Genomic DNA, 24,908 nt, shown 5'->3' with positions numbered 1-24,908 from the left:
AAAGCTGAGGGAGGAGAAAGGAAAGCACAAAATAGTATTTACCACTTTCCCTCTTTGCACAGGAAACTGAATCTCCTCAAAGTCACTGAAAGACAGCTGCTGAACTCTGCCATCACCACCTGGCACCCAGCTGATACAGACGCCAGCACGATAACTCCCAGAGCAAAGACTCAACAGCACCATCATCTCTAGATCATCTCATCTGGAAAATGCTGACAGTGAGAGAATGGCTTGTGGTTGCTGCTAGAGATTGGGAAAGGCAGGAACCAGCTCTGGAAGACTCACAGGGAATTAGCACAAAAGGTCTCACAGTCTTTTCAGCTCGAGATCTGTAGGGGTGGGGAATTAAACTCCCCAGGAGGTTCCATCTGATTTTTTAACTCTCTCATCCATTTCCTCAGCATGTGCAGGCTGTTCAAGATAAGCTTCCTGAATAGCTCAAAGAGCTCTATGGGGAGCAGAGACTATAAAAAATTCAAACAAAAGCAAATGAATCAAAACAAAAACTGCACAGATTAAGAGCGTGTCCAAGTAATAATTTTTAGGATGGGTTTACAGGTTTTAGTGTTTGTTAAAAAATCTTCCCCAGCTGGAAAACACTACAGGATGGCTTAGCAGGTGTTATAGAATTTGTTAAGACTTGTCAACAAAAAGGGCAAAGGCCAATGAATAATGAACATTAGCTATCAATTCTCTTTCAGCACACAGGATTCCCACATTTTGGGGGTTGTGGGCAGGGAATATATTGACTGATAACCAAGCCAAGAGCTTTGACATTCTATGGTGTAATAACAAGGACTGTTTCCTGAATGAATAACTGTAACAAATATCAGAGATACTAAAAATGCCAGCTTTGAAAATAAAGAAAATAAACTCCTCCAACCTCAAACCCATTTAAGGCCACAAATAGGTCTTTTTATTTTGTGGAAAAAGGCCACTCTGGGTTTTCAGACATATTCAGCAGTCAGAATCAAGGTCAGCTCTTTACAAAAAAACCACAATACTCACTAGGCAGCTGACCAAGTTACTCAGATTTTTAGGAAGATTTGGCTCATACGAGTATGGAATTCTATTTCAGGCCTGGCCAAAAGTATTACATTCAGCACTGGATGGAGGCCAAAGAGACAAAGGTAAGAAAGCATCTGATTGGTAAATCACAGCATTTTTCTGCAATAATCAGGTAATTTTGTAAGGATCTCAAAGATGATGTATGGAGCTGAGCAGTGATTAACCCTGCGTGCATTAGGGTAGTCTTTAGCACATCACTGAGTATCTTGGCACTAAGAACTCAATGTCAGCAGCAATGCTGTGCTCTGTTTTAATTGCACAGAGATCCAAGGTCACTTGGATTTAAACGCTCTGAAATCGAGATCTGAAAATCACATCTAAGTTGAGTTTGGCTTGTTTTCTTGTTAATAATATATGAGCTGAACCAGTGATTCAAATTGATAGATTTAGTGGTATCATAACAAAATTAACTTGTTTTTTTAACCAAGTAACTGGTTAGAGACATTAAAAAAATCAGTAGAAATTTGCTAGAGTCCATTAAATTCAGTTTTGTCAAGACAGATAGAATCTGGCTAAGGGTTTGAAAATCAGGGCAAGATGAAAGGCAACAAAATGTCCTTTAGGGAATCAAGTGGTTCACCAGCACAGGGGCTACTACTCTAATGCACCGAAAAGTGGCACACTAATAACATCAGTGGATGACCCCAAGTAGTAGATCCCAGGTTGCCTAAAGGTTGAATATTTAAAGGTTTTATAGTTTTCAGTTTTGTTGTCATAACTACAGCAAGCAAAATTATTGCACAGCCTTCTAATTGGGCAAGGGATAGGACACTACTGGGAAATCTATGCTTAAAAACCAGCTTTTTAGATAAAACAACAAAAAAGAAACATCAGAAAGAATATGTCATACATCAAAGAATTTCTCAAGTCACAACAGCTTCTGGCACTTAAGGTCACCCTTGGAAGAATGGAATTGTTCAGTGCACTATTTCATTTTGTGCTTCTTCTGGAGGCGGCTTCATTTTCTCACATGCAGCTCTGTGTAAAGACACTCAGAGAACTGAAAGATGAAAACAGATGTGGATAGAGCTTCCCCAAGATGTGGTCTGGAACTGAGAGCCCCTTTGTCTGCTCCATCCCTTTGGTGGCCCAGGAAATTGCCTGGCCCATCCACTCAGGGACTTATTCCCCCAGGAATTAAGCTCATGAGCAACTCTACAGCCCTGGCATCTCCTCAAGCATGACAAGTTCACCATTTATTCTGTATTAATCTCAAGATATTACAAGCAAGAGGCAGAAATAACTGTGAATACTCTTTCCTGGTCCTGCAGAGTACATCCAGGAGGATAACAATCGTAAAAGGGAAACAGAAAGCCCCACCAGTGCACCGGCCCTGCTCATGGACCCATGGGAAGGACAGTGAGATCTTGAGCATCTCTCCTGCCTCCCACTCTCCAGAGAACTGTGGATTCCAACTGTACCTGTTCCTAACTCAGCTCTAGGGAGGTGAGGCACAACTCCTTGTTCACCTCATCCTGATCTGCAAGGAACAACCAACAATCTCCACAGCCTCTACAACGAAACAAAAATGCTTGTCCAAACAATTTTTACCTGCCCTTCTCAGCAGGGAACTGTGGGCAGCTGTCACAGCTAATGTTGTGGAAGTTCCCTTTGGCCACGAAGCTTGGCAGGCTTCTACTCCTGCTCATCCACAAGGAAATCCAGTCAGCACTTCTGGACACCTCAGTGTGATGGGACACTGCAGGAATGGCAGCCTGATTCCTCAATTTGTCTCAGGATATCACTAATTATTTCTACAGCTCTTGAAGCTCTTATTAACAGCAAACATGAATAAGCTGCGCTGTCCTCATGTAGATTCAAGTTTAATGAAGTTATAACCTGTGTCTATTTACCATAAACCCATCTCCTTTATGAAAGCTTAGCAGTGAATAATTCTAATACTGTGTAATGTTCCTGTGATTTCCATTTCAGTCAGTGCAATGTGGAATTTGCTTTCATTATCCCAATTGCCATTGATGTTCAGGTTGAAACTAAATAAGATCACTTTTTTCTCGTTCAACCTATGGCTTTTCTGAAGGAAACTACTGTTAAAACATGATAGACATTTATTTAATGGCTTTTTGAGCAAATTGTAAGCCATATAACAGCACAAAGGTCAGGATGAGAAAATCTTTGGGTTTTACAGACATTTCAGAGTGTTATCATTAGATAAGACCTTGAGACATCTGCATGTTAGTTAATGGTTGTTCTGCTTTCCTGGATAATGACCTATTTCTTACAGAAGAGCTAGTATCTATAAATTTCTCATTTGCTGCCTGGATATTTTAATAAAAACTAAGATATTTGAATTCAGTGCTTTTCATATGCCAAATTACTTCTGCAAAGATTTTTTTAATCCACTTAAAAATGGTCATATACCAAGAAAGCACTGCCCCTTCTACCTCTCACTAAACAACCCCAGGTTCTGATGGATGACAGATATTGCTTAATATATAACAGTTTTTCAGTTTTGTCATGTTTTTAACCCTGCTTGTTATTAGATGAGTAACCCAAAAATATGCATCACTAAACATAAAAAAACCAAAAAAATCTCATCTTCTTTGAGCCACAGTTACACCAGGAGATGAGTGTCCATGTATTACATATCTCATCCCAGCTGTCAGAGGAGGGCTCTCATGTTTAAGTGATTTAAGATTATGGATCAGAGGCCACTTGCTTCCCCTTAGGTAATAATAATAAATATGCTAATGCTTTTAGTGTCATTGTTAATTCCTTGTTTGTGAGCACTCAGAGACAGGCTGAAGCAATGTGGTCTGAAGGCAGGATTTAAAGGTGAGTTATTCCCAAGGCGATCAGGGGAGCCAAAATTCTGAGCTTAAAGCACCTCCACTTCAGTGTGGGAGACCAAATCCTCTTCCACATACAAGGAAAACACACTGAGGTTTTAAATTCTTTTCAGGACATCCTGCTACACAGGCAGCAAGGACTTGAACTTCACCTCCTCCATTCTAACTTCCACTTTGCCTTCAGTTCTCATGTAAGGACTCATCACTTTTGGCCAAGATCTTCTTTGAGACTACACAATGAATGTGCTATTCAGGGATAAATATTTGAAGCAACAAATCAACAGATGTGCAGTGGTAGTAATTTCAATCAAGTTTTTAACTTATATTTTGATTTCAAGCACACTAATTTAAAATCTTTAGTTATCAGAGAAACACATGTTAACTCCTGCTCCATCAGTGCTGGGATTGTTCAACACCACAGAAACCTAATGTAATGCTCATATAAAAAAAATGCATTCTTTCTACTCGTTCTTTAAATCTGGGTTTGAAAACACAGCCATTTCAACATGCTGAGTGACTGAGTGAAATGTACTACAAATTTGGAGCAAGTGATGTCCCAAAACACACTCCAGTGTGACCATGGAGATACATGTGGAACAATTTAGGATGTAATAGAGTATATTAGGTTGAAAAACATCTTTGGATGATAGAAACTGTCTGAGGGAAAATGAAAAGCTGAAATTCTTCAGTAATTATCCTGTGTCATGAGCACATGTGTTTTTGCAGGATATGAGAAGCTTAATGAAAAGTTCATAAAAATTAAGGAAAATGGGAAATCATGTGATGCAAATATATCCTCACAACAGACTGCTCAGAATGCCATTGCTCAAGCTTTGAAAATGAAACTGCAGAAACCTCTAAGGTCAAGTCCAGGCTGCCTGAAGAAGCAGTGCAGAGAAGCAATCCAAGACCTGGAACAATAATCCCCTCTACCAAGCTGGAGCACTGTCTGGACTCAGCAGCTCAGCTGTGGGTGCAGTGCATCCCACTAGCCCCTTTGTAGCCACAAAAATAAATCTGATGTGATACTGGGTACCTTGGGGTCCCTCTGGCTGCTCTAGGTTTGGTGCAGATGGATGCAATTTAGGTACAGAGGGTTTTACAGCAAGGCTTGAAGGGTTAATGAAAGACCTGAGGCAAGAGAAACCACGCACCCTAGATGGCCAATCTCTAGGGCTGTACCACTGTCTCTATAATTTTCCAGCTGGAATTTACAATGTTTTGGGTGAAGCACACCATTTTGTTTGGGTGAAGTAAATCATAACACCTTCCCGAGTGGAGATAAATGTAAGACTGGCTGCAACACAGCTTCCCAAACTTTTGCTAAAGGCAAAGGTTTTTTGCAGCAGACAGCAAACTGCCTTGTCCTTGCCTTCGTACAGCCCCGGGCTGCTCTGTGCAGGCACTACAGGCCACTGGAGCTGCTGCTTTTGCAGACTTGCAGGCTGTAAGGGACACAAAATACCAAAATATTCAAACTTGTGCTCAAATTCTTACGTTTCTCTTGTCTCTGTTCTTCTGAACCTTGGGCTTTTCTGGGAAGCTCGATTAACTGCAACTACTGATGTCCAGATGCAGAGGTTCCTGAAATCCTTCCACTGTTTTAAACTGGATTTGCACCCAGGCCTAGGTTTAGGCAAGTCCTCACTAAGGGAAAATTGTTAAAAACCTAAGTCACAGATTTTACAGGTAAATTAATTATCTAGCTAAGCAGCCACTCCAACTTACAGACCAGAGAACAATGCTTGCCATGAGTCAGAGATTAGGGCTCTAACTGTGTTTTTATCATCTATAAAACCGGACATGCGGAAACTATGGTAGGAAATTTCAGTAATCAAAGCATAGGTTCTCCTAATTAACTGCAAAGCATCATTAAAATTTAATGAAACTGTGGTGGAGTAACACAGGACTCTGGCTTAATAGCAAGGAGATAAATGCAAATGGCAGTTGAATTTTCATGTCGTTGGAAGTTTATACAATAGGACTGAATGCATTTACAGGAGTTTAGAATAGAAAAGCTCACTTTTAACACTTGTGAATTGGGATTAGGAAGTTAGGGTATTAGTGTATAAGAAGTTAACATATTAAAGAATGTGGCATACTGAAGCAGAAGAATCAAAGAAATAAAGATTTTTGCTACTTAAAGTAATTGTATTTGTGGTGGTAAACTGAATTTCACAGCAGATGATAAATCAGAGAACTGGTGTTGCACCAGCATGACGTAAGACTAAATTTTTCTGTGCAGAGACTTCATCCTGGCACCCCTAAATGATCTGCATCACCCTCCCATATTGCACCAGAGATTCAACTGAAGAAAGAACTTTCAAGTTCTGCAAGCACATTTCAAGAGTCATGTGTCATCTGTCATGACTCTTCCTTAACTCCTTTGGACCCTTGGCCTTTAAGTTCTCAGGAGGGAAATCATGGATACTGGAGCTTGAATGCCTAATTTAAGCTGACATGCACCAGGTCCACAGGAGCCACAGGAGCATCGCTGATCCCCACTGAACAAAAATCTGTACCTAAAACTGTTTTATCTTGCCTTATGTTGAAGGCATTGCAGCTGGAATCCTTTCCTCATCTGACTTCAGCTCTCTGAAATATCCAAGGCTGGACAGGCTCACTGCACATGCAGTGCAGAAAGAGAATTCCTGAGGACAAGCCATGAGGTCAGCCCTGGCACATGATGAATCACTCTCCAAAGATGACCTTCTTAAACCAGCTTTTGAAGAAACCTAAATGATCAGCTCCTTCTGAGGGCCAAAGTCCTGCAGGACTTCCACCCTGGCATGGATGCCAATGGTATCACATTCTCCGTACCTCCCCACCAAAGGCCTGAAGTGCCAGTCCAGAGATTTGAGCTCAGGGAGATCAATCTCTACTGCCATTAAACCTTATGCTAATTATGCTGATGGATACGCCCATGTCCTGGGCATCAGCAAAAGGTCCAAGCCAATCAAACTCATTTAATTGCAATGCACAGATGCCAATACTTCTCAGGATAATTCAGATGTAGTTTAGACACCAAACTATGTTCTTGGGCTAATCTAAGGACCAATTTCCCATTGATTTCAATAGTTAAGTACATTAAAATTATTTAGCATTTGGATGAACCAAGACTGGAAAGCAGAAAACATTTACAACAATGAAAAATAAAGGCATACATTCAAAGCAGCAAAACAGTCTATTTTTAAAACAGTCAGTTTTTTTCCAAACACAAACATAATAAAGGTGTAGCATGCAGTTAAGAACTTGTTAGTAAATTATAAGCTGCTATATAGAAGAAAGCACACAATGGACACAAACTCTTGCTATCCAAACTGTTACCTCAGGTACTCATACCTTTTCTGTGTCGATTCCTTTAGACATGGACCAGGTTGAGACAATGTAATCCATGACTCTTTCACTAAGGCCTTTTGGGACTTGATATAATTTTAGGAAATCCCTCACATTGTTCAGCATCTCATGGTACCGGTTGGTGTTGGCATACATTTGCTGGAAAATGGTGGTGACGTTTCCAAAAATAGTTGCATAAAGAAGAGCTGGGAAAAAAAAATAATAAATTAAAATAAACATGTATGCTCTAGTAAATGCTAATCATAATTCAAGGATAATGTCACAGAACTTTATGTTTTACACTCTAACATTAGACATTACAGACTTTTCAGAAAAGAGAAATATTCTGGTATCTCATAATACCAAAGTGCTGCACTACTTCTGTTTTTGACATTATCAAATACTCAGAAATGTGCCTGTCATTTTTAATAATCTTTGCTCAGACATACTTTATAGCAGAATTCAGCTATGCATTTCCATATTGCTTTAAAAAAAAAAACCAAAACCTGCAGCCTACAAATGGTAAGAAATAAGCCACTGTGAAAGGGGAAAATGCCTTCTATCACTCAGTGCTTAATGTCTTCCCTCTACACAGCCCATTTCTACCTCATTCCAGAAATCCCACTTTGTTTCAAACCAATTTTCTATTGTACATCACCCCTACATGAGAGGTGGCATTTTTAAAGAAACATGGTGTTCTCCTAAAACCTTTCTAATAGAAGAACCGTACTCCCATTTCACACTGTGATATTTATGTGTGCAGGTAGAAATCAGATGTCGAAGTTCATCACAAATACAGGATTCAAACCGAACAAAGTCACACAATGTGGAGCACAAATGAGCACAAGATTTCTGTTTAAGAAAACAGAGCAGAATAACAGTCTGTGTGACATTGCAAGGGCAGGTTTCTTCCTTGCTTTTCTGATTGCTGTGTCATATCTGCAAGCTACAGAAAGATTTTTCTATACCTCTGTATCCATTCAGACATATAGCAACACTTAAGAATACAAGCATATGGATTATAAAAAAGTTTAGATGGATGAATGCCACATGACTTTTTTATTTCTTTAGCTTTCTCTGCTCTTTTGGACTTCTGCAGTAGGACAAACCTGATGAAATATCACTTCTCTTAAGTGCAACATCCCTCATCCTTCTGAACAGCTGTTGATTTATCATGCACTCATCTCATCAGGTATGTGAGGGCACAATATCCCTGATGTTAGATGTTACTGCAAATCATTATAAATGTATAGAGAAGCCCCAATTGCCCCCAAAATGCTGTTTTTCTGCAGAAGTAGAATTCCTACGACCTTTAGCCACAGCTAGACTGCATCTGCAAATCCAGTGCCTCCAACCCAACTGGCCATGCAGACCTACCCAGAGCACAGGCTGATTGAAAATGTGCCCTGCAAGACTGGCACAAAGAGATGCAACTCTGTCACCTGCCAGGCTGGAAACAGCTAAGAATGGCATGGTGAAAGCAGCTTGGCTGAAGCAACTGGCACCTATTACCTCCTCTTGGCAGAGAGGATTTGTAGAAAAATATAAAGCCAGAGAAGAAATTCTTGTTCTGTGTCTCATAGGGTCCTGGAAAAGCTGCACTTAAAAAAAAAGTTTCTTCAAGAAATTATGGGTAGAATAAATCATTGAATCAAGTACAAAAAAATCGTGTAAACACCACCCAGCAATACCTCACTAAGCCAGAATCCACCAGGCTGTGGAGACTGCACAGACAAACTCAGCATTGTTTCTCTGTTGGAAACTAAAGCCTTCCTTTTGAACTGGAAATGGTAAAAATGGTTGAGTTCATCCAAATACTCCACTTCTCTCACAGGTTACTGCATAGGGGATCTTTGGCAAAGAGTTAAAGAGAACCTACTTAGATCTTCACAGCTTTGGAGCTGTGCCTCAAAGGCTCTCCTCACTCGTGGTGCTCCCCCATGCCCACACGCTGCTGAGGGTGGTTTGCAGATTTTGGGGAGAGAGAAGATTTTTCATCATTTACCTCTCTCTGTAAGTCCTCTCCCCATCCCTGTTCTCTACATGATAACTAGAAAAGGAGGTAATTTATAAAAAGCTGGGTTTATCGTTTTGTAGGTCTTGGTATGCAACAAAAGTTTGGAGATGCTGACAAGAATCTAATGCTGCTGCTACCTTCAAAGGGTTAAGGCTCTCCATCAATAACCCGTTTTGCCCATAATTAGCAAGTGAAGATTTGTCAGAGAATCTCTATTTAATGAGAAAATATTGAAGTGACAAGTGTGAGTCTTACCCCTCACCTATAAAAAAAAACAAAGGCAGATAAGCACTACCAAGGGCACTTCACTTTTGCTGTATTTTAATTATTTTTGGCAGGTGGAATTGGCAGTAAAAAACATGTGCAAAAGATTCTGAAAGAAAATAAAATGCTGTGCCTCTCTTTACAGTAAAAGTATTTAAACAACCTGTAAAGAAATCTCTGAGGTTATTCATACACTTAAAACTCAATCGTTTTAATTTAGTCTCTTCATTTACAATAAACAGGAGAGATGAGGTTGAAGGTGAAATTACCCAATCTCATGAAAAGACTGCTAGGGTCAAACTGCATTTATTCACCTTCTCTTTAATGACTTGAATTTCTCCAAACATTTCCTGTTATGTTCCTACAGTCATGCAATGCTCATTAACTCAATTGTTCTATGTGTGTAAATCTGGAACAGTCTTCACTAAATTTTATAGAGATAAATCTGGTGTAATGATGCAGAAATATTTTTTCTCAGTCCTAAAGGTGAGGTAAGTGGTCCAACTGTAATTGTAGTTTCTATTTTTACTCTTAAGTGTGGAAAATCTCCCCAAAATTACATACAAGAACCCAAGTACTATATATTTTTACATATAAAATGTTACTACATTTGTACTTTTATAAAGTACATTTCTGAATGATTTAGCAATGGTATTACATAAATGTTTTAGCCTATTTAAAAATAAGGAACTTTCTGGAAAAAAAAAATGACTCAGAGTTACCTAAATAATCCCAAAGCATTTCAGATCTCTTATTATCCTGACTGTATGCTAAATACATCCAGATAGGAACATCTGCCTTAAGGAACTGAAGGCTTAATTGAGAGAGCTGATTTTCCTTACATCCTGGAGTATTGTTAATCCAAGCATATACAATGTTCCTCTAAACTGCAATTGTATAGAATATTAGTGAGGGGGTACCAGCCTCTTCTTTCAAATATCAGTCAACAGGACGAGTGGAAATGGCCTCAAGCTGTGCCAAGGGAGAGTTAGATTGGAAATTAGGAAAACTTTCTTCACTGAAGGAGTGTCCAGCAGTGGAACAGGCTGCCCAGGGCAGTGGTGGGGTCACCACCCCTGAAGGGATTTAAGTGACATGCAGTTGTGGCACTTGGGAACATGGTTTAGTGGTGGGTTGGGCAGTGCTGGGTTAATGGTTGGACTCAATGACCATAGAGATCTTTTCCAACTTAAACAATTCTATGAAGCCGTGATCCCGGAAAAATATAGATTTTCATTTCTGCATGTTGAGGCTAGCTGCAACTTCTTCAATTAATTTTTGAAATTAGCTATTCCTGCAAGATTTTTGGATAAGAATTATTAAAGTTCTATCATTCAGGAGAGATTCAATAAAAACTCCAATACACTTTTTTTTTTTTACATTGGGTTTGCACAGCCTAATTTTGGTACTGAGAGGGTGGCTTCTGTGTCCACAAGGGTGGCTTCTGTGAGAAGCTGCTGGAAGCTTCCTCCAGGTCCAGCAGAGCCAATGCCAGGCAGCTCCAGGACAGATGTGCCACTGGCCAAGGCTGAGCCTATTAGAAATTATGGTAACACCTTTGTGGTATCATATTTAAGAATATGAAAAAAAAAAAAGAGGTATTAACTGCAGCCAGAGAAGAGAAGGGTGAGAAAAGTGACAGGAACACCTCTGCAGACACCAAAGTGGGTGTCTGGCATCCAGACAGGGTCAAACCACACAATTTACTAAATATAAATAGAGAGAAACCCAGTACGCAAGTATCTGATTTATGTTTTTAGAAGCTGAGCAATTTTCTGTTATTTCTTTCCACCTCACCTACATCTGCTCAGACTGCAAAATGTTTGCAGGCTCTGTTTGGTGCAACACCAGGCAGTGGCCATCTCCTGCATCAAACAGCCTCGCTGAGATGCTGCAGCAGCAAAAAGCTGCCACTTTCTCAACAGAAATAGCTTTCCTCAAATCCACCAACACATTTCAACCAAGTTACTACTTGGGAGAAAATAATCCTGCTAAGCCCCCTCCCCCATCACTGTTTTATAGCACTTCTTTGATGCCAGCCCCAGCCTCCCACCTCTCCCCTTCAGGGACACTCCCGCCTGCCAGCTGTGCCAGTGAAAGCACCAACACGGCCCCGTGGTTTTACAGCTCTTCAAAAGGCCAACCCTGATTCTAAATCCTTGGCCCCACTAAATATTTTGCTGTTAAAATACTCTCCCCCACCCCAGCAATGTTTTACATTAGTGTTCAATCACTGCTTTTCCCCATTTACAGGGAGATGCCAAAACCAGAGCACACTAACTTTTGGATTTTTCTTCCAAAACCATCCAAAGTATTAAAAAAAAAAAAAACTTTCTTCCAATTACCCCTGCAGCCAGATCACTGTATTATCCCATGACACATCATCCAATGTATTTATCCTCGCATAAGCCCCATTGTCCCACTCACTTTGCAGAGGAGAAGCTAATGGACAAAGGTCTGGATTCAGCCAGGGAATTCAGCTCTGAACTCCTCACCAAAACCACCTGACTGCTAAAATCAGGGGGGAGTTGCACACTGTTGTGTCTGGTCAAAAGCCCACCAAGAGCCTGGCCCAGACGTGTGTCCTGCATTGGGTGGCATTCTACATCCCACTCTGCAGCCACACAAGGTGCACTGCTCCCTCCTCCCTGGGTCCACCGGACACCCACCCCTGCTTTCCTGGCCCAGCAGCTTCACAGAGCTCACAGAATTCACAGAATTCACAGAATCACAAGGTTGGAAGAGACCATAAAGATCATTGAGTCAACGCATGCCCCAATTCCTCAACTAAACCATGGCATCAAGTGCCACATCCAGTCTCTTTCTTTAAACCTTCCTGATACTACAGCAGGGCAAATCCTAAATTAAGATAATAGTGATAATAAAGATAGGCCTGTAAAATCCCTGTTAACATTGATATTTGCTTGACAAGAACTTAATGAATATGTAAATTAGATGACTATCAGTAGTAAAGTGCAGGAGCTCTCACTGTTCTTCCCTTTGCAGGGGACATTGCACAGAAGGGAGGAACAGCTGATTTAGAGGCATTTGGGCATTTGGCATTCATTATGCATAAATTCTTATTAAAATGAAGGCTTTCAACTGCACTTGCATGGTCAGTCACTAGTTTTTAAATGGTGAACCTGGGGGCTTTTTGGTTTTTTTTTCCATGAGCACACTCAGCTAATGGAACATACTTACTTTAAAGCTCCAATGCCTTGCTGCCACGCAGATGTGATGACCTGACCACCTGCACTTTTGCACAGAGCTGCAAGCCAAGACTGGCTGAAATGGTATTGCAAAACACAGTCTTAAATTAAAGCTACCACTGTCCACAGCTATCAGTGAGTTTGGCTTCCAGTCCTGTGGCAATGATGGACAAGAGCTGGAGTTGGCTGAGTTTATTCAGCAGCACAGACAACAAAATTCCTCATTTCAACCCCCTGAGGTCGAGGGGCCAAGGGCCCCCAGGTCTGATGCTAAGCGCTTCAGTTTGCACACACATTCCCTGCCCAACATCCCATTCCACAGCCACCTCAGGTCATTAGATTACTTTGTTCCTTCACCTGAGAAGCAGTGGCAGCCATCAGAAAGAGAGCCCTGCACAAGCTCAGGGGGTTCCTGTTGGTATTTTGATTGAATTTCCTGCATTTCTTTCCATCTGAAAGCTTTACAGGTCTTAGAACTGCCAGGGTCTGCTTCTTCCTCATCACATTAGTCAAGGGTGTTAAGCAACATATGGGAAGGCACAGCCTGAAAAATGGTGGCAATTACACCACAACAGGCAGCAGGGCAAACAGCAGTACCCTGTGTTAACTGAATGGTAAAAGCATCACTTTGCTGGAAAAATCCTTATTTTGCAGTGAAAAGGCCTTAATTCTAGAATCGTTTTCTCTAAGAGCTCTGAAGTAAAAGGCTGATTAGGGCTTCTTTTACACATTTCATATGCAGTGGAAGTTGGGTTTAATGGTTCACAGCTTTTGATGGTGACAGGTGGGGCAGGAATATTTAACTTACCATTTAGCAGAACAGTATGACACAAACACAGATGAGAATTCACTAGTGAAATGAGTGAAACCATTTCTTATAATAATGCTTCATCATTCCTGTTTCTTCAAAAAGCCATCACCTCCTCGCCAAATGGCACATCTAGCATTTCACACACTGCGCTAAGTCCTGTGCAAAGGTAAATGGTAATTAAAACACAATCACTTCCCTAAAGAAATTACAGTGGGTGCAGGAGGAAAGTAGAGAAGCAGAAGTTAACCAAAGTTCATGAGAATTACGTTCACCATGAATTCCAGCAACTTCTGTGCCTCTAACACACTTCGCTCCATCCTTATTTATCATCTTCTCCATTTTGAATATTATCTCCAACATCGCCTCATTTCCATGCAAATCTCTCCAGTATTTCAGAAAAAGCTGAATTGTGTCTGTCAGACAATCATCCACCTATCACATCAATCTTTCTCTTTCCATTCTCCATCTAAAAAACAGTCCTTACTGTTGTTGCTGTTCAGAACTAAGACCCAGGATTCAAAACCATCCTGAGCCTTCCTCTCTGTGCCTCAGTGTGTCAAAACTGTCACCAATAACAAGCACAGGACACAAAGGGTCTCCAGCACTACTGAACTGTAGCACAGGAACCAAAGGGATCATCTCAAAGAGAAAAGATTCCTGAGCAAAGTTGGCAGCTGTCAGTATCCCTGTGTGAAATGACTTCACAGCTCCTTGCTGGATTTGAGCCACGAGGTTTTTTTCTCTTGTTGATTTTTTTCCCCCTTAATACTTTTAAAGGATTTTTTTCTTTTTTAGTGGGACACCAAGTTCTTGTCACATTAAGATGAACTCAGGATAGCAATGTTGCTGGAGGCAGGATGCCAAAACATCACTTCCACACTGGGAACACCACCTAAATTGCCTGTCTTGTTAAAATATAATGGAAAGTTTGTAAACACACCTCCAAAGAACTGCACTGTATGAAAAGATGCTTCTGGCTCTGTGCTCCTGGGCTCTTTTTTTATGTGTATGCCAGTGCAGAAGTTTGTGCTGTATAAATCTGTGTGCTGGTGTGGTTTAGATTCTCATAAATTCACATTTATATATGTACATACACACATACACAGTAAAGGTGAATGAACATACAACATCAGTGGGCTCAGAATTTTGGCAGGTGCAAATTTTCCTTTGAGTCTTCTAATTTGCTCATTCTTTCTAATTGTTTAAAATCCTATTTTGCTTGTTCATTTACTTAAATGTTCGGTTTTATCTTAGCACGAATAACAAGAATGGATTTGGGACAATTAAAGGAATTATTCCAGCTGTAAAGTACAGGCCATGTACAGCCCTGAGAGATGTGGTAAACACATCTGTTACCATAACAGTGAGAATTTATACAATATCTGTCTGAAAATATTAATGAGACAGAGAACAGGTAAAACAATATTGCTTGTGTTTAGTAGAACTCAGCCTGAACTCTGTGTGAAATGGATTTTTGTGAGTAATTACAGGGTATTTTTAGGAACAAATTAAAGTACTTAACCCTTAATATTAAAAGCCTCAAATTTGGAGATGATGTTTCCATTCTATTATTTTCAGAGTAATTCTGCTCCATAAAATGACCACAAAACTGCTTCACTGAACTCAAGAATAATATTTATTACTCATCTAAGTCATCTACAGAAGCACTTTCCCTCTAATTCTCTATCCAGCAAATTCAGCACTTCTACACAGAGCTTAGCAAACTTTTGTATCCAAAATTTTCCATCTGATGCTGACAGATTATATCTGATTAAATTTCTCTTCCCTGACATGTTTGCACTAAAACCAATGGAAAAAAAAAGTTTCACAAAAAGTTGAAAAAATTCACCTCCAGGTTTTATAAAACTAAAACCATCCACAGCAAAACATTTTTCCTCCAGTTTTTTAATTTTAAATATTAGAAACCTGAACAATGGAAGAAAATCACATTTTGATGCAAAAAAAATAGTCTTAACAGCCAAAAAAAAGTGGAACATCCATCATCTTCACACACACCCTTAGTTTATATTGCAATGGAATATTTTCCACAAAACCAAGCCAGGAGTTCCTAGCACACTGCTAGCAATAAGGGCCAATCCAAACTCCTTTTTGCCCAATTTATTAGCATCAGATTTCCATTTTATCAGTACATTTGTGCACATGACTGGTGTGAAGCCTGCTCCCCACTCCCACACTTGGGCACAGTTCAGGGCTGGGCTCAGCACCTCTCCTCTTTTGCTGGAATAATGCTGGTTTTTTCTAAAAAATTTCACACCAACATTTTCAGACTTTCAAGGTGAATTAGCTTTACTCTACTTTGATTATTCACTCTGGGAACCTGTCCTCCATGGCAGTATTGATTTAGCTGTGACAGATGCTGAGCTGTCACCAAGCCTGACAGCTTCTTCAGAGCTTCCTCTGTGGTTGTCTTGTAGAACAGCCAATAGCCAAGTGAAACCCAACTGTGAAAACAAGCACGTTTCCCACTTTCATACTCTATGAATCACATGTCCTGCTCTGTGCTGCATCCCTCTGGGAGGAGGAAAGAAGCTGGCCTCTCATTTTGGCACTCAGCACTATCAATTAACCCTTTGTGCATTCAAAGCACATCATCCACCCCCCTGCCTGACTCGGTGGTGGGACCGCGTTTGTCACTGGTCTATGGCTTGGCAGTCACTCAGAGCTGCCACAAAACCACTTCTTACCGAGGGCAGAAGACTCTATGGGGAAGGTGAATGCACTTAAGAAAAAGGTTTTATTCCCTAAACAATGGATTTGAATTCCAGTATATTTGGGGAGCTTTTACAGCACTTCAGAGAACACCTACGGTCCTACAGAGACTCTCTGTGCTCACCTTTGCAAAGTGACACAAAGCACCCTTGTGAAGGGCAAAATGGCAGACAACACCCCAAAAATGTTTTTGTGTTGTTCATCAGAGGATCACAAAGCCAGATAGTAGTATATATTATTTATTTATTATTTATGATTTTATTTGTAGAATTGGACATCAGAACTCCAAAAGCTATAAAAATATCTGCTTTCAGGTGAAACGAGCTGTCCAAGTACTGTACTTTTCACATTACCTCCACTTCTCTCCACCAGTCCCACAGGTCTGCACCATTCCCTTCTCCATAACACCAAAACCAAAAAACATTCCTGGTAACATTGCTAGCACACTGCACTAAGTCCTCTGCAAAGGTAAATGTTTGCACAGGACTAGCTTGCCATCGATGCTAAAACATTGCTAGCCATCAATGTTGTCCTGGCAGAAGGCATTTGAGAATATTCTAAAGAACAACAAAAGATTGCATATACCATAAAACTAAGACCAAATAAAGCCTAGTTTTTCATTTTGTCCTCAGTGCATGTATTGTTGAACTTTCCATGACTATGGGAGACTGGAAAAGTATCTTTATTTCCTGGCAGCAGCTCCTGGAGCTCCCCTCCTCCCTGTCCAACTCCTTCTGATCAGCACTTGTTTCTACCTGATTACCTCTCTGTTTTCTTGCCCACTATTCCAGGAAGGAGATGCTGGAATTAGATTTGCTGCATTTCCATTCCTACATTAACACTAATTTCACTGAAGTCAATGAAATTACACTGGTGTCTGGAGAGTGTCTGAGGAGAATAATTGAGTGTATTTTATCACTTTCCTTCGACTTTTTTGATGACTGTTTCGTGGCATTTTTAAATGTCCCATTTCACTAAAATGCACTCAACTCTGCTCTGGGATGCTGCAGTGAAGTTGCTCCGTGGGACCACGGTGTTCTTGCTGTAAAGCTCCAGACAGTGCCTGGAAGATGCCAGGGATGGGAACACAGAGATGTGTACAGTGATAAATGTGACAAGCAGCCCCACAATAACTGCTCACCCAGCCAAAACCCATCCCCTGACTGCAGCCCATCCAGATAGTTATGAGAAGAGCTCAAGAAAGAGGGTGCAGAGTGCACTCCTGCCCTGAGCCACTCCTTTCAGTTTTCCACAAACCTAGAGAGCCCAGGGACTGCACTCACACCAACCATCTCCACCCAGAATATCTAATACCACTGCACAAATCCATTTCTGAGATTTTTCCTCACCAAAGCATTATTTTTTGTGCTATTCTGCAAGCCTGGCTGCCCCAGCCTTTACACTGACCACCCTCAGCCACCCTTTCTAGAAAGTGAGTAATTGCTCCTCTCCAACCCCCTCACACCACTCTTGGTTTTTAAAACCATCGCCCACTCTGTGTTTCCAGCCCTCATCCCATGCCTCATTCCTGTCACCTTTTAGACACCCTTTTTAATCTTACAGCATCTTGCTGCAGAGCAGTGCAGTGTGGTGCAACAACATTAATTTCAATTGCCTGCCCAGGAATCCCATTTGCCTTTTGTTGACTGGTACTGAATATTGCACCGATATTTTCAAGGAACTCTCAGCAGCAAGAGTCAGGTGTCATCCCTCAGTGGGAGCTGCTAATTCAGAAAACATTACTGTGCAGGTATAGCTACCTACTCATTTGTGTGCACTGACACTGAATTTCATCAGTCCTTTTCACAATCACTTCTGTGGTGGGATTGCTGGATTAAAGCAGAAACCCTGATTTCAGGATTCAGCAGACCTGCAGCACAAGGGAGTTTTCTCCTATGCTTCTCCTAAGCTGTCTCCTAAGCTGCATTTAGATACAACTATGAGTTAAAAATAAAAGTCTGTGCAAAATTTAATTGTTTTAAAATTCTCTTAGGTTTATGCCAATATCACAGTTTAGGTCACAATAACTGGGAAGATTTTATCATCTTTCTACTACAAGCAGGACTGATTTCCCAGAGCAGGACAAAGCTGTTCTTGGATGTTACCCAAGAGTGACAAAGCCAACCCTGAAAGTCCAGTGAAAATAAACAAGACATTTGACAGAATAAAAATATCAAGATTTGACCCAACAGTTATAACAGTTATGGGATGGGATATCTCTCAAGCATTAACTCTTTAGCAGCAGGAGAAAGCATCAGTTTCTAAAAGACACATTCAGCCCTCCAGTCTAGTAGCCTGAACGTGCCATTAACACTGAACATCTTGTTCTTTTTATTCACACACTAGTGAGATCAACCACAAATGCAAGAGGTTAATTTCAGTGGCCTTGATGCCTTTGACAGGTTTGCTCACATGTTAAGAGCTGAGGGAATGACTGCAGGGTCTCTCCCCCCACTTATTTTGCCCCCCTCAGTTGTTTCTCAGCACTCATAGCTGGCCACGTGTGCCAATAATGTCCTTTTTTAGGGACAATGACATCTGAAATTACACACAAAACAGGCATTGCACATGGAATGGGGAGTTTGGCAGTATAGTCATGTTTTTTGCATGCTACTAAACACCTGCAAGTATCTCTCACCAGTATCTCTCACGTTGAGTTGTCCTACCACCAACTACTTCTGTAAGAAACTGCTGCAAGCCCTGCAGGATGGAGTCTTCAAACCCCAGGAAAATGATATTCAACAACCCATCTATTAGCACATCTCTTCAGGCCTTCCAGCCTGCTTCTCCCCAAGCCCTTGCAGTACAGTACATTAATTTTATACTGAACTATTAATTGCAGTTGACTTTGCAAAGCTCTTTTCTTTACATTTTTTATTCAGTTTCACAAACCCAATCCCTAAGGAGTTCATCTTATTCCCCACAGTTGTTTGATCAAATTGCAAATATTTCCTTTAATCTTTTCAGGCATTCAGATTTATTAACTACGGAGCAGAGCCTCTTCATCTCCTCTACTGATGGTTTGGGAGAAACAATCTTTCACACAGTTCTCATTTTATGCAAGAGCTTGTTCCTGTGAGTACATATTAGTAAGCATAACATTAAAACACGTTTACCTAACCTAAATAAAAACACTTTGAACCAAATTTGCAAGCTAACCTGCTTTAGTTCTTAATGATATTAATCTGAAGTCATTTTTCCCAGAGGCTGTAGTCCATAATTCACTGAGGTCAATAAAAAGTAGCTGCTGATGTTAGTGAGTTTTAGGGTTGGCAATAAACACGTATGAGTGTATTTTCCTTTGAGAAGCTGTATGAGAAATTTCCCAAAGGTAGGAGAGAAGGCCTTTGGGACACAATTTTAATCTTCTTCATGCCTATTCATAGTTAGAATTAGGAATAATAATAATCACCATCATCATTTCACAGTCACTTCACATTTCTCATTAATACATACATTTTACAAAGAAAGGTAAATTATTCAATTTTGTTCCATACTTAAACATTTATGATTAAGTTCCACACTTAATCATTTATGTCAATTGTCCCTGTTCTATTTTTTATTAGGAAATTCAGAATGAAATATTTTATAAAATTGAGACGTGCACTCATGGTTTTAAAAATTACTATTTCCTACTTCATTATTTGGTGTTTTTAATCAATGAAATAAGAGAAGCTTTAGCAACAACAAAAAAGGTATCACCTTAACCTGAGTCTTAGTTTGAATTTGTAACTGTAGAAGACCTTCTAAAGTGAAAGTAGAAGTCAAATATCTTTGGTTTTTTTCTTTTTTAATATGTTCTACTTTTCCACCATCCAAGTAAAGTTTTTTAAAAATAAATTAAGGTTTCCTCCCATTTTTTTCCAGCAGAAAAACCAAGGGAAGGATTTTTTTTCATTTTGCTGTAGTGTGAAAAAAAAAATCTGAATAGCAGAGTAAGAGTAAGTTCTCTGAAAAACAGGGATATATTATTTCAGATGTAAACAGAAAAACCCTTGTGTATATCAATTCTTTTCCTCAAAATACGTAATTTAGAAAAATAATAAATTTTCAACAAAACTAATGATTTCCCCAAAAACTTTTTATTTTATCTGAGTAAGTTTCCACCATAAGTTTTTTTTCACTATCTCATTAACTCTCTTCATTTCTTCCTCCTCTCCACATCTGCCTTGAGCTTCTGCTGAATTCTTCCAGAATTATATCGCTTATTTTTATTTTGTTTAGTAGCTCAGCTGCCTCCTACCTGACATGACTCTAAGCTGTTTTTCTTCATTTTACTCAATGTTGTTCGTAATTATTTAACCTAATTGATAGGATGCCTCCTCTGGGTAGAGCTGGTTGCCATGACGCTGCAAGAAATTACTCCATATTTCTCCATTCCTGGATCTTCCTGAAGAATTTATGCAGAACATCTTGCCTTCACCAGCTCCCTACCTTCGCACACATCCACAAAAAATAATTAATGAGCTAATCCTTGCAGGCAGATTTCACTGGAATAATAGGGCTAAAATTGGGGGGTGGGAGGGTTTTGTAAAGCCTTCTTCTGCTGATACTGACCAAGACTGCACAGCTTTATGCAATCACAGAATTGTTTAGGTTGGAGAAGACCTTTGAGATTGTTGAGTCCAACTCTCCAGCCAGCACTGCCAAGGCCACCATTAAACCCCAAGTGCCACATTCACACCCATTTCAAATCCTACCAGGGATGGAGACGCCACCACTGCCCTGGGCAGCTTGTGCCAGTGCTTGACAAACCCTTCCATGAAGAAATTGTTCCTAGTACTCAATCTAAACCTCTCCTGGAGCAACTTAACACCATTTCCTTTTCTCCCATCACCTCTTTCCCAGGAGCAGAGCCTGACCCCCACCTGGCTGCATCCTCCTGTCAGGGAGTTACAGAGAGTGATGAGATCTTCCCTTGAACCTCCTTTTCTCCAGGCTAAACACCCCCAGCTCCCTCAGCTGCTCCTCATCTGACTTGTTCTCCAGACCCTTCCCCAGCTCTGTTCTCTTCTCTGCACACATTCCAACCGCTCCACATCCATCTTGTCATGAGGGCCCCAAAACTGGACACAGGATTTGAGGTGCAGCCTCAGGAGTGCCCAGCACAGGGGGGACAATCACTGCCCTGGTCCCGCTGGCCACACCATTGGTGGTACAAGCCAGGATGTGAAGGCATGAAGGCACATAGGCCGTGCTTGATGGGACAAGCCAAGGGCACCCAGAGGAAGGCAACAAGCAGGGAGATGGCACAGCACCATCAGCATGATCAGCTGATGAGGATATGGTTTAGGAGACAAGCTGGGTCACAGCTGAGTGCTTTTGCAAAGGCTCCCCACCATTCACTTCAATCAAAAGCATGGAAGGAAAAAAATGCAGTTTACAGTACACAGATGCCTAAGAAGATGGAGCCTCACCCTAAAATGTCAGGAAAGCTTCCTGTAATTGCAGCAATGTGATTTAAGACAGTGCCTTTCAGAGCAGACATGAATGGCTGAGATGCTTTTCAGGGCTCTGCAGCTCTCAAAGGGCTTTACAGCTACAGAAAAAGGGACACATTGAGAAGAGTTCCTGCAAAGAGCAGGGGCACAGTCAGGAGCTCCAGGTTAATTTGGCATCCTACTTAGAAGAGCAGTCCTTGGTACAAGTTCCCCTCAATTCTGACAACCCCAATCCCTCCTGCTTGGCCCCTATATTGCTCCAAACTTTAATCCAAATTTTCTCACTACCTTCTCTACCTCCTGACCCAAACCTTTCCAACCAGGACATTAACTTGAAAACATGAAATAAAGCCAAAGCATGTTAAGCACACACCAAGCAGCATTCGCAGCTCGAATCCCTTACAATCCCTTTTGGCCTGGCTTTGGACAGTGATCACACTGCTGATATCACAACCCTCTGGGCAATTATGAACAGTTTAGAGGACCACAGTTTGTATCTAAGGCAGTCAGAAATGCACAGCATGGATATAGTGTATTTGTCCTTGTGAATGTCTCTAGCAAAACAGAATATTAACTATATTCATTATTTTTACTTACACACACCACTAGAGCTGTGGTTCTGCTCCCCAAAACTATGCACTCGATACTGCAGAAATTATACAGATTGGGAATAGCCAAGCTCTGCACAGTAAGAAAAAATCCATTTATTTTCATTTATACATTATTAAGAAACTTGCTGAGCAAAACCTACTTTTACTGTTGTTGATGAGGATTCATTCACAAGGCTAGGATAAAAAGCTAATGAAAATTTAGGGAAAAAGTCAAATAACAAAACTTTATCTGAAGTCCTTGATGTTATCTCCCTTTCACACTTCAGAGGCATAAGGCTATTATGAAATTCCATTTTTAATTATTATTTGGGGCAGATTCACACCAGAATCAATAACTGATTCATTCAGCTAATATATTTATTTTCATTTGTGAAAGATTTCCGAGCTCTGCAACCAAATTAAAATTCTCAAAAGCTACAAATTACTGACTATAATTATTAAGAGCTTGCCCATCTCCTGTCTCATTCACACAAAATGAATTTTCAGTCCATTTCCAGGTTCCTCCCCAACAAGTAGTCAGCCAACAGCAAGTATTTCAAAGAACATAGACTCAGAGGGACTGTGTGGAGGGTGAGAAATGATCCTTTTGACCCTGCAGAGGACCCACAGATAACTTAGGCCAACCTGTGCCTACCCCAGAAATCTTCTGCCACAAGCAGACATGGAGTCATTAATTGCTCAATAATTTGAGAAGTAAAATAAAATAATGTCCCCAAGACTTTTATGAAGTACATATGGCAAAGCATCTCCCCTCATGGTCTCCTAATTTACAGGTACCATAGATATTTTTATATTTGCCTTTGCAATCTCCCTCAAAAACATATAGATTGATTGTATAGATTGATATATAGATTTTCTTCTTCCCAGCAAGCTTTGATTTTGAGTCCAAATGGGAAAGAAAGAAAAATTTTTAGATTTAAAAACTGTGGGCAGGTGTGGGTGGGTTATGGTGATAGGAATTAAAATTAAATCAGTTTTGCACTATTTTATATTCCACTAAGTAACACGAGACAATAAAACCTCAAAGCTAAGGATGGTTATTGACAGAATTGATAGGTCAGTTTGTCCCATGTGGAATTTATCAGCCCATAATGGAATGACAGGAACACACAGGGTGCTAACAAGGTTTTAAAAGATATTTTGGCAAGATCAGTTAAATACGTCCTTTTTTGACAAATTAGCTTCTTCTATTAAAATAATATTCTCCCTCAAAGATTTTAACTGGCTTTAATAATCTCCCAATTTGTTTCCTAGGAAGGATTTCTGCAATGCCCCAATGACATTTGCATTCAGGGCATTCAGACTCACAAGGGCCGCATTGAATATCTGTGGATTGAATGTCATGAGGATGTTCAGGCCAGTTACCACTGTGGCACAGTCCAGTACTAAATTACTACAAGCGATTTGAAAGCAATTGTTCATTCAGTAACATGGTTTTTCTTAATTACAGGAAGAAGAAAACTTCTCCTTTTGATCTCATGATCCTCACATAGGCTGAGATGACATCTGGGAAAGGCTACTGAGCACACTTACCAGGACTGATCCCCACATGATATTTTTCACTTTCCTTCAGAGAAAAATAAAAAATAGAACTTCTCAGTGCCAACTTCTAAAAATACACAGCACAGTCTTTCAGAAGCAAGTCTATTTCTCGCTGTGGTTCACCTACTTTATCTCAAATAGAAACTGAATCATTAAAACTCTTCTTTGTTAAAATCATGACAGGGGCAGCACACCTGTCCGCAGAGAAGCAGTGGCTTTGTCCTCTGCATGGATCTAAAAGATGACTTAATGCTGTACTGTCACTGATGAACTGGAGGCCCTGGAGGCTGTTCACCAGCTCTTTGTATCCAGCAGTTGGTCAGAGAAGAGAACATTACCCAGCACTTTCTTTTCCTAACTAAAAATAATTTTTAACAGGTTCTAAATTTGTGGGCTTTACATTTAAATGACAAAAAAGACAAGAAGAAACTGTATTAAGTATAATGTCTTCTATTCAGAGAAAAGTGACAATAGACGTTCAGGAGGAATAAAAGTTACATAAAACTGGAATCAGAAGAATCAAACTCCAGTGATTGCAGCAGTCCTTCCCTGTGAGCTGACAGAACTTTTAAACAGTCCCTTGCTGGGAAGGGAAAGGAAGGGAATGGAAAAGGGTGAAAGATGAGGAAGGAGGACTGAGGCTAGACTGAAAATATGTAATATTTTTTCCTGTTGTTGGCAGTAATGGTTTTAGAATCTTTTTACCTTTGCTACACGAACTTTTCATTATCCATTCCAAATCGATACAGAAAAGCTGCCACTTATTTTGAGAACCCAAAAAGTGTCTGTATCCTGACAGTTTGACATTATCTGCATTGTTGGAGGTGTTGAATTAACAACACTCTGACAACAAAACCTCCAAACTGACTCCTTTGCCCCAGGCAACTCCAGAGACGTTTCTGGGAGTTGTGTATTGATTTTAGCACCAGCAGAAGCAAAGAGGAAATGAAAGGGAAAAGGCAAAAGAATTTAGGTAGTGCTTAGCTTTGCTAGCCAAGCACTATTTCTGACTGAGAAAAGAAATGACAAACTGGGTGATCAAAGATTTTAAGAAGTCAGCTGCACTGGGATG

At 40.3% G+C, this 24,908-nt stretch overlaps 1 protein-coding gene across 1 annotated transcript in view; it reads right to left on the bottom strand.

The window, feature by feature from the left end:
• KCNH5 (potassium voltage-gated channel subfamily H member 5) overlaps nt 1–24,908 on the bottom strand; it is a 159,522-nt gene that overhangs the window by 53,839 nt on the left and 80,775 nt on the right. Inside the window, exon 8 of the mRNA XM_038138200.1 lies at nt 7,218–7,417. Coding sequence (XP_037994128.1) covers nt 7,218–7,417 — 200 coding nt within the window. The remainder of the gene's footprint in view (nt 1–7,217; nt 7,418–24,908) is intronic.

The sequence above is a fragment of the Motacilla alba genome, chromosome 5 (genome assembly GCF_015832195.1).
Source record: "Motacilla alba alba isolate MOTALB_02 chromosome 5, Motacilla_alba_V1.0_pri, whole genome shotgun sequence".
Classification (NCBI taxonomy): Eukaryota; Metazoa; Chordata; class Aves; order Passeriformes; family Motacillidae; genus Motacilla; species Motacilla alba.
Note: the sequence above shows the minus strand (reverse complement) of the source record. Positions and strands in the feature narration are given on the sequence as shown.